This window comes from Capra hircus, chromosome 18 (assembly GCF_001704415.2).
Source record: "Capra hircus breed San Clemente chromosome 18, ASM170441v1, whole genome shotgun sequence".
Classification (NCBI taxonomy): Eukaryota; Metazoa; Chordata; class Mammalia; order Artiodactyla; family Bovidae; genus Capra; species Capra hircus.
Window position 1 is genome coordinate 62,370,574 of NC_030825.1, and position 16,388 is coordinate 62,386,961.

The 16,388-nt window shown below is 44.9% G+C and overlaps 1 protein-coding gene and 1 pseudogene across 1 annotated transcript; one reads left to right on the top strand and one right to left on the bottom strand.

Annotated features, from left to right (window-relative positions):
* Positions 9,644–9,982, top strand: LOC102190257 (annotated as a pseudogene).
* LOC102190544 (cationic amino acid transporter 3-like) lies at positions 10,887–16,295 on the bottom strand. The gene is given in 12 exon segments (XM_013971618.1): positions 10,887–10,937; positions 10,939–11,009; positions 11,176–11,284; positions 11,767–11,933; positions 12,138–12,337; positions 12,526–12,628; positions 12,733–12,872; positions 13,045–13,267; positions 13,417–13,529; positions 13,735–13,912; positions 15,154–15,312; positions 15,923–16,295. Coding segments are annotated over 12 exon segments (1,887 nt in total).

A 16,388-nucleotide genomic window follows, 5' to 3' on the forward strand; every position in this document is an offset into this window, starting at 1 on the left:
GGCCTGGCATGCTGCGATTCATGGGGTCGAAAATAGTCCAACACAACTGAGCAGCTGAACTGAACTGAACTGAATCCTTGTCTTTAGAATTCCCTGGTGGGTCAGTGGTAAACAACCCGCTGCCTGCCAATGCAGGAGACACAGGAGACTCGGGTTTGATCCCTGGAAGCACCGAGGATGCTGGGGTTAAATAAACATGGCTGCTTTTACGGGCAGATAGAGGGAAGCTTCTTATCCCGATCACTCTCTAGATGGTGGTAGCTACAAAGAGAAATAGGCAACAGAGATCTAGGGGTGAAGAGTCAAAGGAAAATGAAATGTCCCTGGGACCTAGACAACCCTTCATGGTAGCCCTTCATAATTACCCTTTGAATTCTTTCCAACACTTGGAAATTGTAATATTGCTAGAGCATCTGATATTTTCAGGTGTTTAAATCCCTCAGTTCAGTTCAGTCGCTTAGTCATGTCCGACTCTTTGTGACCCCATGAATTGCAGCACGCCAGGCCTCCCTATCCATCACAAACTCCCAGATTTTACTCAGACTCAAGTCCATCTAGTCAGTGATGCCATCCAGCCATCTCATCCTCTGTCATCCCCTTCTCCTCCTGCCCCCAATCCCTCCCCACATCAGGGTCTTTTCCAATGAGTCAACTCTTTGCATGTGGTGGCCAAAGTACTGGAGTTTCAGCTTTAGCACCATTCCTTCCAAAGAAATCCCAGGACTGATTTCCTTTAGAATGGACTGGTTGGATCTCCTGGCAGTCCAAGGGACTCTCAAGAGTCTTCTCCAACACCACAGTTCAAAAGCATCAATTCTTCGGTGCTCAGCCTTCTTCACAGTCCAACTCTCACATCCATACATGACTACTGGAAAAACCATAGCCTTGACTAGACGGCCTTTGTTGGCAAAGTAATGTTCTGCTTTTCAACATGCTATCTAGGTTGGTCATAACTTTCCTTCCAAGGAGTAAGCATCTTTTAATTGCATGGCTGCAGTCACCATCTGCAGTGATTTTGGAGCCCCCCAAAATAAAGTCTGACACTGTTTCCACTGTTTCCCCATCTGTTTCCCATGAAGTGATGGGACCAGATGCCATGATCTTTGTTTTCTGAATGTTGAGCTTTAAGCCAACTTTTTCACTCTCTTCTTTCACTTTCATCAAGAGGCTTTTTAGTTCCTCTTCACTTTCTGCTGTAAGGATGGTGTCATCTGCATATCTGAGGTCATTGATATTTCTCCTGGCAATTTTGATTCCAGCTTGTGCTTCTTCCAATCCAGCATTTCTCATGATGTACTCTGCATAGAAGTTAAATAGGCAGGGTGACAATATACAGCCTTGGCATACTCCTTTTCCTATTTGGAACCAGTCTGTTATTCCATGTCGAGTTCTAACTGTTGCTTCCTGACCTTCGTATAGGTTTCTCAAGAGGCAGGTCAGGTGGTCTGGTATTCCCATCTCTTTCAGAATTTTTCACAGTTTATTGTGATCCACACAAAGGCTTTGGCATAGTCAATAAAGCAGAAATAGATGTTTTTCTGGAACTCTCTTGCTTTTTCGATGATGCAGCCGATGTTGGCAATTTGATCTCTGGTTCCTCTGCCTTTTCTAAAACCAGCTTGCACATCCCTGCTGCTCCTGCTGCTGCTAAATCACTTTAGTCTTGTCTGACTCTGTGCGACCACATAGACGGCAGCCCACCAGGCTCCGCCGTCCCTGATTCTCCAGGCAAGAACACTGGAATGGGTTGCCATTTCCTTCTCCAATGCATGAAAGTGAAAAGTGTAAGTGAAGTTGCTCAGTCGTGTCTGACTCTTAGTGACCCCATGAAATACAGCCCACCAGGCTCCCCCGTCCATGGGATTTTCCAGGCAAGAGTATTGGAGTGGGGTGCCATTGCCTTCTCCATAGTGACCGCTTTGTGTATATATATATTCAACTTGCTGTTTTGCAAAGAATTCACACCAGGTGGCGCTAGTGTTAAAGAACCGCCTGCGAAAGCAGGAGCCAGAAAAGACACAGGTTTGGTCCCTGGGTTGAGATGATCCCCTGGAGAAGGGCATGGCAACCCACTCCAGTATTCTTGCCTGGAGAATCCCATGGACAGACGAGCCTGGAAGGCTACAGTCCATAGGGTCGCAAAAAGTTGAACATGACTGAAGCGGCTTAGCACGCACTCACCATCAGGGAAGGAAGTTACTATAAAAAAACAGACAGAAACTTCTGGACGAATCCAACATCCTGTTATTTTTCTTTGCTGCTTCAGAATTTATAGCAGGAATTGATGTGCCCCATGAAATATTGAATATTTCCCTGTCTTTGTGTTCACCATAAAGAAGGCTGAGCGCCAAAGAATTGATGCTTTCAAATTGTGGTGCTGGAGAAGACTCTTGAGAGTCACTTGGACAGCAAGGAGATCAAGCCAGTCAATCCTAAAGGAAATGAATTGCAAGGACTGATGCTGAAGCCGAAGCTCCAATACTTTGGCCACCTGATGTGAAGAGCCGACACACTGGAAAAGACCCTGATGCTGGGAAAGAGTGAAGGCAGGAGGAGAAGGGGACGACAGAGGATGAGATGGTTGGATGGCCTCACCGACTCAATGGACACGAGTTTGAGCCAACTCTGGAAGATGGTGAAGGACAGGGGAGCCTAGCGTGCTGCAGTCCATAGGGTGGCAAAGAATCAGACACGACTGAGCGACTAAACAACAAAACAAACCACTGTGTCAGTCAGGCCTGAGGGGTTCTGGGTGGGCTAAATCTGTCCATGAGAGGATCAGGTGCTCCTTCCTTACTGAGAAGCAGAAAATCATTGTGAAATTGTTGAGAGCACAAGCACAAAGTCAGAAAGCTAGGGGGGAAAAAAAGTGAAGCTTTTTTGAGTGATAAAAAAAATCAAGAAGCCAAAAAAATTTCAAAAAAAAAACCACCTCAAGTTGATAAAGTAAACTAAAAAAAAAAAAAAAAAGTCCGAAAAGCAAACAACCAAACCAAGAAGGCAAAATATAGTAGGGATTAGAGTGGGGGAAAGTGAGTTCAGCTCAGTCGCTCAGGCGTGTCCGACCCTTTGCGACCCCATGAATCGCAGCACGCCAGGCCTCCCTGTCCATCCCCAACTCCCGGAGTTCACTCAGACTCGCGTCCATCGAGTCCGTGATGCCATCCAGCCATCTCATCCTCAGTCGTCCCCTTCTCCTCCTGCCCTCAATCCCTCCCAGCATCAGAGTCTTTTCCAATGCGTCACCTCTCCGCATGAAGTGGTCAAAGTACTGGAGCTTCAGCTTCAGCATTATTCCTGTCAAAGAAATCCCAGGGCTGATCTCCTTCAGAATGGACTGGTGGGATCTCCTTGCAGTCCAAGGGACTCTCAAGAGTCTTCCCCAACACCACAGTTCAAAAGCATCAATTCTTCGGCGCTCAGCCTTCTTCACAGACCAACTCTCACATCCATACATGACCACAGGAAAAACCATAGCCTTGACTAGACGGACCTTAGTCGGCAAAGTAATGTCTCTGCTTTTGAATATGCTGTCTAGGTTGGTCATAACTTTTCTTCCAAGGAGTAAGCGTCTTTTAATTGCATGGCTGCAATCACCATCTGCAGTGATTCTGGAGCCCCAAAAAACAAAGCCTGACACTGTTTCCACTGTTTTCCCGTCTATTTCCCATGAAGTGATGGGACCGGATGCCATGATCTTCGTTTTCTGAATGTTGACCTTTAAGCCAACTTTTTCACTCTCCTCTTTCACTTTCATCAAGAGGCTTTTTAGTTCCTCTTCATTTTCTGCCATAAGAGTGGTGTCATCTGCATATCTGAGGTTATTGATATTTCTTCTGGCAATCTTGATTCCAGCTTGTGCTTCTTCCAGTCCAGCGTTTCTCATGATGTACTCTGCATAGAAGTTAAATAGGCAGGGTGACAATATACAGCCTTGACGTGATCCTTTTCCTATTTGGAACCAGTCTGTTGTTCCTTGTCGAGTTCTAACTGTTGCTTCCTGGCCTGCATACAGATTTCTCAAGAGGCAGGTCAGGTGGTCTGATATTCCCATCTCTTGAAGAATTTTCCACAGTTGATTGTGATCCATACAGTCAAAGGCTTTGGCATAGTCAATAAAGCAGAAATAGATGTTTTTCTTGAACTCTCTTGCTTTCTCCATGTTCCAGCGAATGTTGGCAATTTGATGTCTGGTTCCTCTGCCTTTTCTTAAACCAGCTTGATCATCACGGAGTTCACGGTTCACGTATTGCTGAAGCCTGGCTTAGAGAATTTTGAGCATTACTTTATTAGCATGTGAGATGAGTGCAATAGTGTGGTAGTTTGAGCATTCTTTGGCATTGTCTTTCTTTGGAATTGGAATGAAAACCGACCTTTTCTAGTCCTGTGGCCACTGCTGAGTTTTCCAAATTTGCTGGCATATTGAGTGCAGCATTTTGACAGCAACATCTTTCAGGATTTGAATAGCTCAACTGGAATTCCATCACCTCCACTAGCTTTCTTCATAGTGATGCTTTCTAAGGCCCACTTGACTTCACACTCCAGGATGTCTGGCTCTAGATGAGTGATCACACCATTGTGATTATCCAGGTCATGAAGGTCTTTTTTGTAGTTCTTCCGTGTATTCTTGCCACCTCTTCTTAATATCTTCTGCTTCTGTTAAGTCCAGACCATTTCTGTCCTTTATTGAGCCCATCTTTGCATGAAATGTTCCCTTGGTATCTCTGATTTTCTTGATGAGATCTCTAGTCTTTCCCATTCTGTCTTTTTCCTCTGTTTCTTTGCATTGATCGCTGAAGAAGGCTTTCTTATCTCTTCTTGCTCTTCTTTGGAACTCTGCATTCAGATGCTTATATCTTTCCTTTTCTCTTTTGTTTTTCACTCTCTTCTTTTCACAGCTATTTGTAAGGCCTCCCCAGACAGCCATTTTGCTTTTTTGCATTTCTTTTCCATGGGGATGGTCTTGATCCCTGTCCCCTGTACAGTGGAAAAGTGAAGTAGATGGGAATTCCCAGGCAGTCCAGTGGTTAGGACTCTCTTACAGCTGAGGTCTCAGGTTCAGTCCCTGGTAGGGGAACAAAGATCCTGCAAGCCAAGTGACATAGCGAAAAAAAAAAAAGAAGAAGAAGAAATTTTAAAAGTAATATGAGGAATCAATGGAGCTAGAAGTTGGTTCTTTGAAAATGGGAAAATCTTTAGCTAGATTGACCGGGGCAGGGGGAGAAGAATTGATTATGCAAGAAGTCAAAGATCACTAGAGATGCTTCTAGTCTCATCTAGGTATGTGTGTGGCTAAGGTGAAGCATCACAAAAGCTAAAAAACATGAATACATTGACACTGCAAATAAACAAACCTCAGTTACACCAGACCAGAGTTTGCCAAAGTGTTTCTCTTGAGAGCCAAATAGTCAATATTTTAGGCTGTTCAGGCCACATTGCTCTGGACCACATATTCCTCAGTATTTTTATTAACAACTTTTTGAAAATAAAAACCACTCAGCCTCTGGCCCATACAAAGTCAGGGCCACCGGCAAGATTTGAGCTATGGACCAGAATTTACCTGACTGCTCCCCTGAACCAATAGGTAAGGATGGGGAAGAAAAATTCTAGATCAGCATTATCCAGTATGGTACATAGTCTTGAGCACTTGAAATGTGGCTAGGTGGGAAATAAGCGTAAAATGTACACTAAGATTTGAGGACTGTTCAGAAATAAAAAGATAAAATGTCTCATTAGTGATTTTTACATTATATGTTTAAATGATAAAATTTGTATATTTTGAGCTAAATACATTATTAAAATTAGTTGTGTCTGTTTCCTTTTCCTTTTCTAATGTGATAGTAAGAAAATTTTAATTATATACATGTATTTCATACTTGCTTAGACAGCACTATCCTCTTCTGCAATTTGTCAAGTTTGACAGCATTTGTCAAAATTTTAAAATGTGCCTGTCTTTGACTCAGCAGTCCCACATAAGATATACACTATTTTATACATTAATTAAAGCTTTCCCGTGACATATACATGGACACTTATCACCTTTCGCGAAGAACCTCCTCATCCTCAGGAGCTCACATTGACCCAGGGATCAACGATGGTTGACTTCCTGTGGAGTTTGGGGTGTTTTTTGCTTTGTTTTGGAGTTTTGTTTCTGTTTTGCTATGTTTTGATTTTGTGGAGTGGGGGTTGTTTTGTCTTCTTGTTGAGGAGGGATTTGTTTCGGTTGTTTGCAGAGTGTGGGGAATATCACAGCATGTGTATGAAGCAGAAAGTGTGTATGTTAATCACTCAGTCATGTCTGACTCTTACTGACCCCATGGACTGCCGGGTCCTCTGTCCTTGGGATTCTCCAGGCAAGTCTACTGGAGTGGGTTGCCATTTCCTTCTCCAGGGATCTTCCCAGGGATCGAACCTAGGTCTCCCACATTCCAGGCAGATTCTTTGCCATCTGAGCCCCTGGGGAAGCAGAACTCATGCACAAATCCATCAGGTTCTTCTGGCAGCTGTCTTCTCCTAGACAGAATTCACCATTTTTTAGGGCTTCCCAGGTGGCGTTAGTAGTAAAGAATCCACCTGCCAAGGCAGAGGGGTTGATCCCTGAGTTGAGAAGATGCCCTGGAGGAGGAAATGGCAACCCATTCCAGGATTCTTGCCTGGAAAATCGCATGGATGGAAAAGCCTGGCAGGCTACAGTCCATGGGGTTGGAAAGAGTCAGGCATGACTCACATTCTTTAAACTTTTATGTAGTGAATGACCTGGCCAATTGTGAAATTTCAAATTAGGTGAAAACTTACAGTATTTAAGTTAACTGAAATACTCAGCTGAAATGAACTCAACTGGCCCACAGGCAGGATCTTTGTGGACGTGGAAAACAGAGTACAGCTATACTTCAGGGCTGCAGGCAAACAGATGAGGTGAGGGGAGAAGCTGGTTTGCAGACGCTATGGAAACAGTATGGAGGGTCCTCAAAAAACCAAAATAACTACCACAGAACAACGATTCCACTCCAGGTTATGTATCTCGGTGAAAAATGAACTTGAAAAGATACATGCAGCCCAATATCCAGTTCAGTTCAGTTGCTCAGTCGTGTCCGACTCTTTGCGACCCCATGAATCGCAGCACGCCAGGCCTCCCTGTCCATCACCATCTCCCGGAGTTCACTCAGACTCATGTCCATCGAGTCCGTGATGCCATCCAGCCATCTCATCCTCGGTCGTCCCCTTCTTCTCCTGCCCCCAATCCCTCCCAGCATCAGAGTCTTTTCCAATATTATTAGCATTATTTACAATAGTCAAGATACAGAAGCAACTCAAGTGCCTCCCAAAAGACAAATGGATAAAAAAAAAAATATGTATATGTATGCAATAGAATCCTACGAAGGCATAAGAAAGAACAAAGTTCTCCATTTGCAACATAGATGTACCTGAAGGTTATTATACTTAGTGAAATAAAGTAAGACAAACTACTTACATGTGAAATCTAAAAAATAAATGACTGTGTATTAACAAAACAGAAGTAGAATCACTGATAGAATAAGCTAGTTAGTGGTTACCAGTCAGGTGAGAGAAGGGTTAAGGACAAACGTGGTAGAGGATTAAGAGATACAGACTACTATGTATAAAATAAGCTATAGGATATATGGTGCAGCACAGGAAACTAAAGCCATTATATAAATATGTAATTACTCTAAATGAAATACAATCTATAAAATTATGTCACTGTGTTGTACACCTGGAACTAATATAATATTGTAAATCAACTGTACCTCAATCTAAAAAAAAAAAATGAATGAATGAATGGGTAAAGACAGCCGATGGTGTATTAAAATATTGCAGTGGAAATATAGACATCAAAAATCCAACGTTTAAGAATCACTCTATGATGATACCGTCTTCAAAATGAATGATGAATGTGCTAAAGTCAATTTCCCTCTTTTATCTGGATTCCAGCTTTACTGAGGTATAATGGTAAATTTAAAATTGTATAATCGGCTCCAGTTTCATTCATCTCATTAGAACTGATTCAAATGAATTCTTTTTAACGGCTGAGTAATACTCCATTGTGTATATATACCACAGCTTTCTTATCCATTCATCTGCTGATGGACATCTAGGTTGTTTCCATGTCCTGGCTATTATAAACAGTGCTGCGATGAACATTGGGGTACATGTGTCTCTTTCAATTCTGGTTTCCTCTGTGTGTATGCCCAGCAGTGGGATTGCAGGGTCATAAGGTAGTTCTATTTGCAATTTTTTAAGGAATCTCCACACTGTTCTCCATAGTGGCTATACTAGTTTGCATTCCCACCAACAGTGTAGGAGGGTTCCCTTTTCTCCACACCCTCTCCAGCATGTATTGCTTGCAGATTTTTGGATCGCAGCCATTCTGACTGGTGTGAAGTGGTACCTCATTGTGGTTTTGATTTGCATTTCTCTAATAATGAGAGATGTTGAGCATCTTTTCATGTGTTTGTTAGCCATCCGTATGTCTTCTTTGGAGAAATGTCTATTTAGTTCTTTGGCCCATTTTTTGATTGGGTCGTTTATTTTTCTGGAATTGAGCTGCATAAGTTGCTTGTATATTTTTGAGATTAGTTGTTTGTCAGTTGCTTCATTTGCTATTATTTTCTCCCATTCAGAAGGCTGTCTTTTCACCTTGCTTATATTTTCCTTTGTTGTGCAGAAGCTTTTAATTTTAATTAGATCCCATTTGTTTATTTTTGCTTTTATTTCCAGAATTCTGGGAGGTGGATCATAGAGGATCCTGCTGTGATTTATGTCTGAGAGTGTTTTGCCTATGTTCTCCTCTAGGAGTTTTATAGTTTCTGGTCTTACATTTAGATCTTTAATCCATTTTGAGTTTATTTTTGTGTGTGGTGTTAGAAAGTGATGTAGTTTCATTCTTTTACAAGTGGTTGACCAGTTTTCCCAGCACCACTTGTTAAAGAGATTGTCTTTACTCCATTGTGTATTCTTGCCTCCTTTGTCAAAGATAAGGTGTCCATATGTGTGTGGATTTATCTCTGGGCTTTCTATTTTGTTCCATTGATCTATATTTCTGTCTTTGTGCCAGTACCATACTGTTTTGATGACTCATTTGATGATTCACTTGAATCAGTTCTGATGAGATGGATGAAACTGGAGCCGATTATACAGAGTGAAGTAAGCCAGCAAGAAAAACACCAATACAGTATACTAACACATATATATGGAATTTAGAAAGATGGCAATGACGACCCTGTATGCAAGACAGGAAAAAAGACACAGATGTGTATAACGGACTTTTGGACTCAGAGGGAGAGGGAGAGGGTGGGATGATTTGGGAGAATGGCATTCTAACATGTATACTATCATGTAAGAATTGAATCGCCAGTCTATGTCTGATGCAGGGTGCAGCATGCTTGGGGCTGGTGCACGGGGATGACCCAGAGAGATGTTATGGGGAGGGAGGTGGGAGGGGGGTTCATGTTTGGGAAAGCATGTAAGAATTAAAGATTTTAAAATTAAAAAAATAAAAAACTAAAAATAAATAAATAAATAAAAAATAAAACAAAATACTATTTTTGTAAAAATAAATAAATAAATAAATAATTGTATATACTTAGGTTTTTTTAAGAAAATTTTGGGGCCGCGTTGGCCGGGCATGGCGGCGTGGAGCCCGGCTGCGGCAGTGCCTCTGCTTCGCGGAACCCACCAGCTTCCTCTTCTCCACTGGGCCCAGCGCATGTTTGCCTCACAGACTGAGGGGGAGCTCAAAGTGACACAGATTCTCAGAGAAAAGTTTCCTCGAGCTATAGCTATCAAAGTCACTGACATTTCAGGAGGCTGTGGGGCAATGTATGAAATTAAAATTGAATCAGAAGAATTTAAAGAGAAGAGAACTGTCCAGTAGCACCAGATGGTTAATCAGGCACTAAAAGAAGAAATCCAAGGTATGCATGGATTGCGGATATTTACCTTTGTCCCCAAACACTGACCATACTGTGGCTTCATTGATGCTGCTGCTAAAACTTTGGATGAATCTTACTACCACCGTTCTTTCCTCAGCCTGTGACAAAAAATTTATCCATTTTGTTCATAGACATTTCCATATTGTAATTATAGAAGAATATGGTATCTATTTAGATATTAAAGGCAACAGATAAGTAAAAGTGTTTTTCATTACAAAAAAAAAAAAAGAAAATTTCAAAGAAACACACAAAACTGTGTTTCATTTCAACAGTACAAAAAGAAATCCCCACAGCATCAATTAAAAAAAAAAAAAAAGATTTGGATATACCACATGGCTTGAAGGACCTTAGTTCCCCCATCAAGGATCCAACCTGAACCCAGCAGTGAAAGTTCCGACTCCTAACCACTGAACTGCCAAGGAAGTCCCTCAGCATTTTTTAATATTAGGAACAATTTCCACAGAGTTCTTGGGAAATAAAAACAAAGAGTCAGTGAATGACATTAAAGATTAATGAAATGAAGAGTCACGTCACAGAAAGCTAACTAAACACAGTGCAACCCTTGACACAGTGTTTTGTTACCCGCATTTTCTTCCTGTGTAGCAATCTATGCGTTTTTGTTGGAAAAAGGCACACAATGATATTCTTCCATGCAGGTTAGTAGTTTATTTTTTTCTGGTTAGCTTGTTGTACTCTCTGTGAAAATTCATCTTGCTGCACAGGTATGAGGTATGCACTTTTCTGTACATATCTATCATGCTTTGAAACGTTTGCTAGAAACACTAGACAACAGATAAGTCATTTCATCCACTAGCAATGAGTAAAGGGCCTTAAATTCACCCCCACCATCACAGTCCATAGAGACTTAAAGTGCCCCTGGAACCAGCAGATTCTCCAGTGCCTGGAGGGATTCCACCCAGCATCTATGTCCTGTGGTTAAGATGACCCAGCACCTGGGGTGTTCTTGTCAAGAGTCTGGGAAGTGGAAGCTGCCTGCCGGCCATTGCTCACTGTTCTCCAAGCTGTGTCGGATCCCGTATCCAAAGTATATCATAAATCCTAGGAGGAAAATGAGACAATGAAAAGGAAAAGTAGGAGCTGCAACCAGCTACAAATGCCCAAAAGGCCTCCTATTATGGTGGCCAAGACAGTTTAGGGGAGATGCTGTAGAAGAGTATTGGGTCCAGTCCCTCAAGCGGTCTCTTTATCCTAGAAAACTTCTTACCAATTATATTCCAGACTCCAAATTGGGCCCAAGTCCTAGAGGTCATCTGTATCATCAAGTAAATGTTCACAAAGATGCTCACCAGTGGGACGACAGGCAGAGCAGGGACCTGTGGGCAGAGTCAGTTCATCCCTGAACACAGCCCAGACGTCTGAGAGGGAGACCCGACCCCAGGTGGGCGAGAAGACCAGTCCTCAGGCTGTGTGTTCAGTGGCTACTCAGATTGTTTATGTAAAGCACATATACAATGTGGACCAGGAAAATGGTCCAGGAAAGGGTTTTAACAACTCTCTTCCCTGGGCAAAGGATGATTAGACAGATTTTTTTTTTTTTTTAGTATTTCTTTATTTGACTGCACTAGGTCTTAGCTGCAGTGGATGGGATCGTTCATCTTCATTGCACACATGGATCTCTAGTTGCACCCCGTGGGATTAGCTCCCTGACCAGGGAGGGAACCCGGGCCCCCGGCATTGGGAGTTCAGAGTTTAGCCGCTGGACCACCAGGGAAGTCCCAGTGAAGGATGTTTAGACCTAAAGCACACAGACTTCCTTCGCTCAAGGTGGACACTCTGGGCACATAAGGTCACCTACCTTGAAGTGAAGAGGACTGAGGCTCTGGGGCTGCCTCCAGATGATGGCCGCGACCCCAGTGATGAGTAGCAGCAGCAGCACAGCCACTGTTGTGAGCACGGGGTCTCCAGAGAACACACGTCTGGGCCACTGGGCCAGGACCACACTCAGGATGATCAACAGGAGAACTGCAAGGGTCAAGGTGGAGGATAACAGAACAGGTTCGACTCCAGAAGCCAAAGATGTCAAGACCTTGGGTCACACTCCTCCCCAAAACTTCCCGCATCATGAAGGCTCATCGTATCTCCAGCATTCCTCAACTGATGAAATACACATTCCCACCTTATCTTGTCAATTTCAGAATACCACCAGAGAGAGATCCCAATGCTCACCAAGCAGTAAGGCACATCCATAAACAATCCGGCCAGATGTCCGGGTGGGGATGGTTCTGGGAGGGTGACAGAGACTCTTGAGAATCTTTGAAGTTCCCGCTTCAGGTGCAGTGTCCAAAGGACTTGCTTCAACTACAGACTCCATCTCAGTTCCTTTCTCTGTTTTCTTGGTCTTGCTTAAATTCTCATCCTGTTGATATCTGAATTAGAGATATTAAAGCAATGTTAACAGCAGCCCCTACTCATCCAGCTCACACAGCCTATTCCAAATCTCTGCTGCCTTAAGCAGAGCAGACATTAAGAAGGCGGCATGAAAGCAGAAGACAGTTCCCTCCTCCTCAATCCCGAGTATCCAAGACCTCCCACCCAAGGTGTTGTGGGGTCTCACCTGAGGACAAGGACAGAAAATGCCACCAGGGAGTAAGCCAGCAGGGTCCCGATGGACATGAGGTCCACCAGGTCATGGAGCTCGAAGAATAACGCCATGAGCCCTAGAAGGAGGGCACAGACAAGGTGGGGGAGGGGAGTGAGAACCCAGGAGAAATATCCAAACTAAGAAAATTGATCAAAGGAGGCATGGCCATTATTTCTTTACCTGCAAGAATTCCAGAAGCTAAGGTGGCCATGACGGGGGTACGGGTGCGGGCGTGGATGTGGGCAAGTCCCCGGAAAAGGAGCCCGTCATCTGCCATTGAGTAGATCACACGGGGCATGGGGAACATGACACCCAGGAGGCTGGGAGAGACAACGAGGACACGTGTGGGGACGAGGAGAAGCAGGAGAGACCACGGCATCCACTCCCTCGTCTACATGGGGCAAGATGATCTTGCTCTCTTTTTCTCTCATTTCCAAGGGCTGGGATACCCTAGCATCTGACAGTCAATGGGCAGAAACCCACGCCACTGACCTGGAGGTAAGAGCACAGAGGGTGCCAACAGCCACCACATATCTGGCAGGGCCCCAGCCAACGTGGAGGAAAGCCTGCGGCAAGGAGCTTGCAGGATGAATCTGGTAGTAGGGCACCATGAGGGTGAGTGAGGCTGAGACACCAAAATACGCCAAAAAGCAGATGAAGAGAGAGATCACGATGCCCAAGGGGATGGACCGCTGGGGATTTTGGGCTTCTTCCCCTGCAGGATTGGAGGAAGTACTGGATCAGGAAGCACGCCAGGGTGAAAGCACAAAATCCCCTTTCCTGTTGAACCTCCAAAAGAAACCCCTACACCCAAGCGCAGCCCAGTCTGTGCCCACACCCTGGATGGGACCATGACCACGTTACCTGTAGTAGCAATGACATCGAAACCGACAAACGCATAGAAACACGTAGCTGCTCCTTGGAAAACCCCATCAAAGCCAAAAGGCACAAACCCTCCTGCACCCAGAGGGCCGAAGCTATGGTGAGAGAAGGAACAAGACAGAACGTGGTTGAGGTGTGTTCAGCCATCACTTCTGGACCCTTGCCTTCACACCACTAGCCCTGGGCTCCAGGAGCCCCATCACCTGGATTCACCAGCCCAGGTCTGTTTAGTCTCCACCACGTTCCCATCTGTGCACCCTCCTCCACGTGCATTACTAAGGCCCAGAGAACCCTCCTAACCTGGAGGAATCATTGGATCCAGATATGTTCGGTTTGTAGTCCTCTTCCGTGAGCTTCCAGTTGTGTGGGTCTCCCTTAATGATGCCAGAGATGATGATGAAGCTGAGAACCAAAAGGTTCAAGCCTGTGAACACTTTGTTAACCAGGGCCGACTCACCAGCTCCCACAGTCAGTACTCCTGTGAGAAAGATGGAATATGAAACATCCAAAAGTGGTTACGAGGGGCTGGGGTCCTGAGGAGGTGGACAGTGACTGCTCAGTGGATACGGGGTTTCCTTTTGTTGTGATGAACATGTTTGGAGCCAGACCGAGGTGATGGTTACAGAACACTGTGAATATACCAGGTCCCCTGAATCGCACACTTTAAGATCGTTAATTTCTTACTGTGGCTATCATCTCCCAGTAGGCAGGTCTATTAAATCATTAGTTAGACACCTTAAATTTATACGATGTTGGATGTTAATTATATCTCAACAAAGCTGGGAAAAATAATAAGATGCTTGATTTTATGCTATGTAAATTAACTCTTAATTTAAAAAAAAATCTTTGATCTCAGTACTGAGGAAGAAACTTATTGGTCTAAGTGAATGGTTCTCAGTGGGGTGATCTTGTCCCCCAAGCAGCTGGCACTGTCTGGAGACATTCTTATTGTCACAGTTTGGGGGGAGGGCGGGCATCACTGGTGTCTAGTGAGTGGAGGCCAGGGATACCACTCAACACCCGACAGTGATTTAACACAACAAAAACAAAACCCAGGGACTTCCCTGGTGGTCCAACGCTTAAGACTCTGTGCCTCCACCTGAGGGGGCACAGGTTTGACCCCTGATAAGGGACAGAGGAACCTGGCAGGCTACAGTCATAGGGTCGCAAAGAGTTGGAGGTGACTGAAGTGCCTTAGCACGCATGCACACAGGGGAACGAAGGGGCTTCCCAGGTGGCACTAGTGGTAAAGAAATCTCCTGTCAATGCAGGAGATTCAGGTTCAATCCCTGGGTCTGGAAGATTCCCTGGAGAAGGGAATGGCAACTCACTCCAGTATTCTTGCCTGGAGAATTCCATGGACACAAGAGCCTGGCGGGCTACAGTCTATGGGGTCTCAAAGAGTCAGATATGACTGAGAGACTTGGCACATACACATACATGCACAGGGGAACCAAGATGCGGCATGCATTGCAGCACAGTCCAAAAAATAAATAAATAAATAAATGCAAAGGACAGCCGCCCACACTTGCGAATGATCCAGCCCAAACTGTCAGTAGTGCCAACGGTGGGAAACAATGGTCTATGTCTCACCTTCCTGTCTCTCATGTCCTAGAGCCTTCAATCCAGTTGTAATTCTTCTACCCCAAGCCTTTCCTACCCCAGCCCCCCCACCTCCACACCCCATTCTTCCCATCCTATCAGTGATCCCTGTCTTACCCGTGAACAGAAGCACCAGGCCCAGTGCAAAAAAGTCTGGGTACTTGGCCAAGAAATGGGGCAAATGAAGAGGGAAAGTTCCCTGTAACGCCTGAGAGATGCGGTCCCCTATCAAGCTGTCAAGGGCAGAGCTCCAGGCCCTGGACACACTGGCGGTACCTGCCGGAGCAGAAGATAGAACATTCGTTAACAAACACTCATTGAACCCCTACCTGGTGTCACTGGATATCTGTGGGCAGGGGAAGGGGCTGGGGAGAAACATAACAAAATGTTCTAATCTCAAAGAGATTCTTTTCACGGGTTGGGAAGAGACTAGGATGACCCACAAAATAGATCAACTGTTTAATGTTAGGAGATAAATGTTATGCAAAAAAAAAAAGAGAAAACAGGTCATTGGGAGCAGGAGGTCTGGGAGATGAGGGTTGAAATTTTCAGTCAAGTAGCGGAGGGAAATCCCGTGAAGGCAACAGCTGAACAGAGACCCTCGATATGGTGAGAGGATGAGCCTGTGGGCCCTGCCTCCCTCTCACCCACTTAATGCAGTTCACTTCCTTTCTTTGTCCTGGGTCCATCCTTTAAAGATAACAGGAGAGAGCTGAGAAGAAGGGAGCTATGAGGTTTGCCTGCTGCTATGACCCACCCACGTCTGTCTCCCCGCCACCATCAAAGTCGATAGTAGCAAAGTTCTCATGAATGAGTGAAGACCTAAATCCCCGCTCCTAGTTTCTTCATCTTAAGCCCCACACCTCCCCCCTCCCCATCAACTCACCGATGACATAGGACAATATAAGATTCCAGCCAGTGATGAAGGCGCATAGCTGTCCCACGGTGACGTAGCTGTAGAGATATGCAGAACCGGAGCCTGGTACCCGGGCCCCAAACTCAGCATAGCAGATCCCGGACAATATAGAAGATATGGAAGCCACCAGGAAGCAGATGACGATCGCTGGTCCAGCTTTATCCCTGGCCACCTCTCCAGCCATGATGTATACGCCGGCCCCTAGAGTGCTGCCCACACCCAAAGCCACCAGGTCGAGGGTGTTCAGACAACGAGACAGGCGACTCTCAGACTCCGCTATGGGCTCCAGTGGCCTCCGGCGAACCAGCTTCTGACCAAACTGGCGAACATAGTGACGCTGCATCCTAGATGGAGCTGAGGAGACCACGATCTGCTGAGAAAACAAGACCCAAAGTCATCAGGAAGGTCCATCTATCCTCGGCCCTGGGAGTCCAAT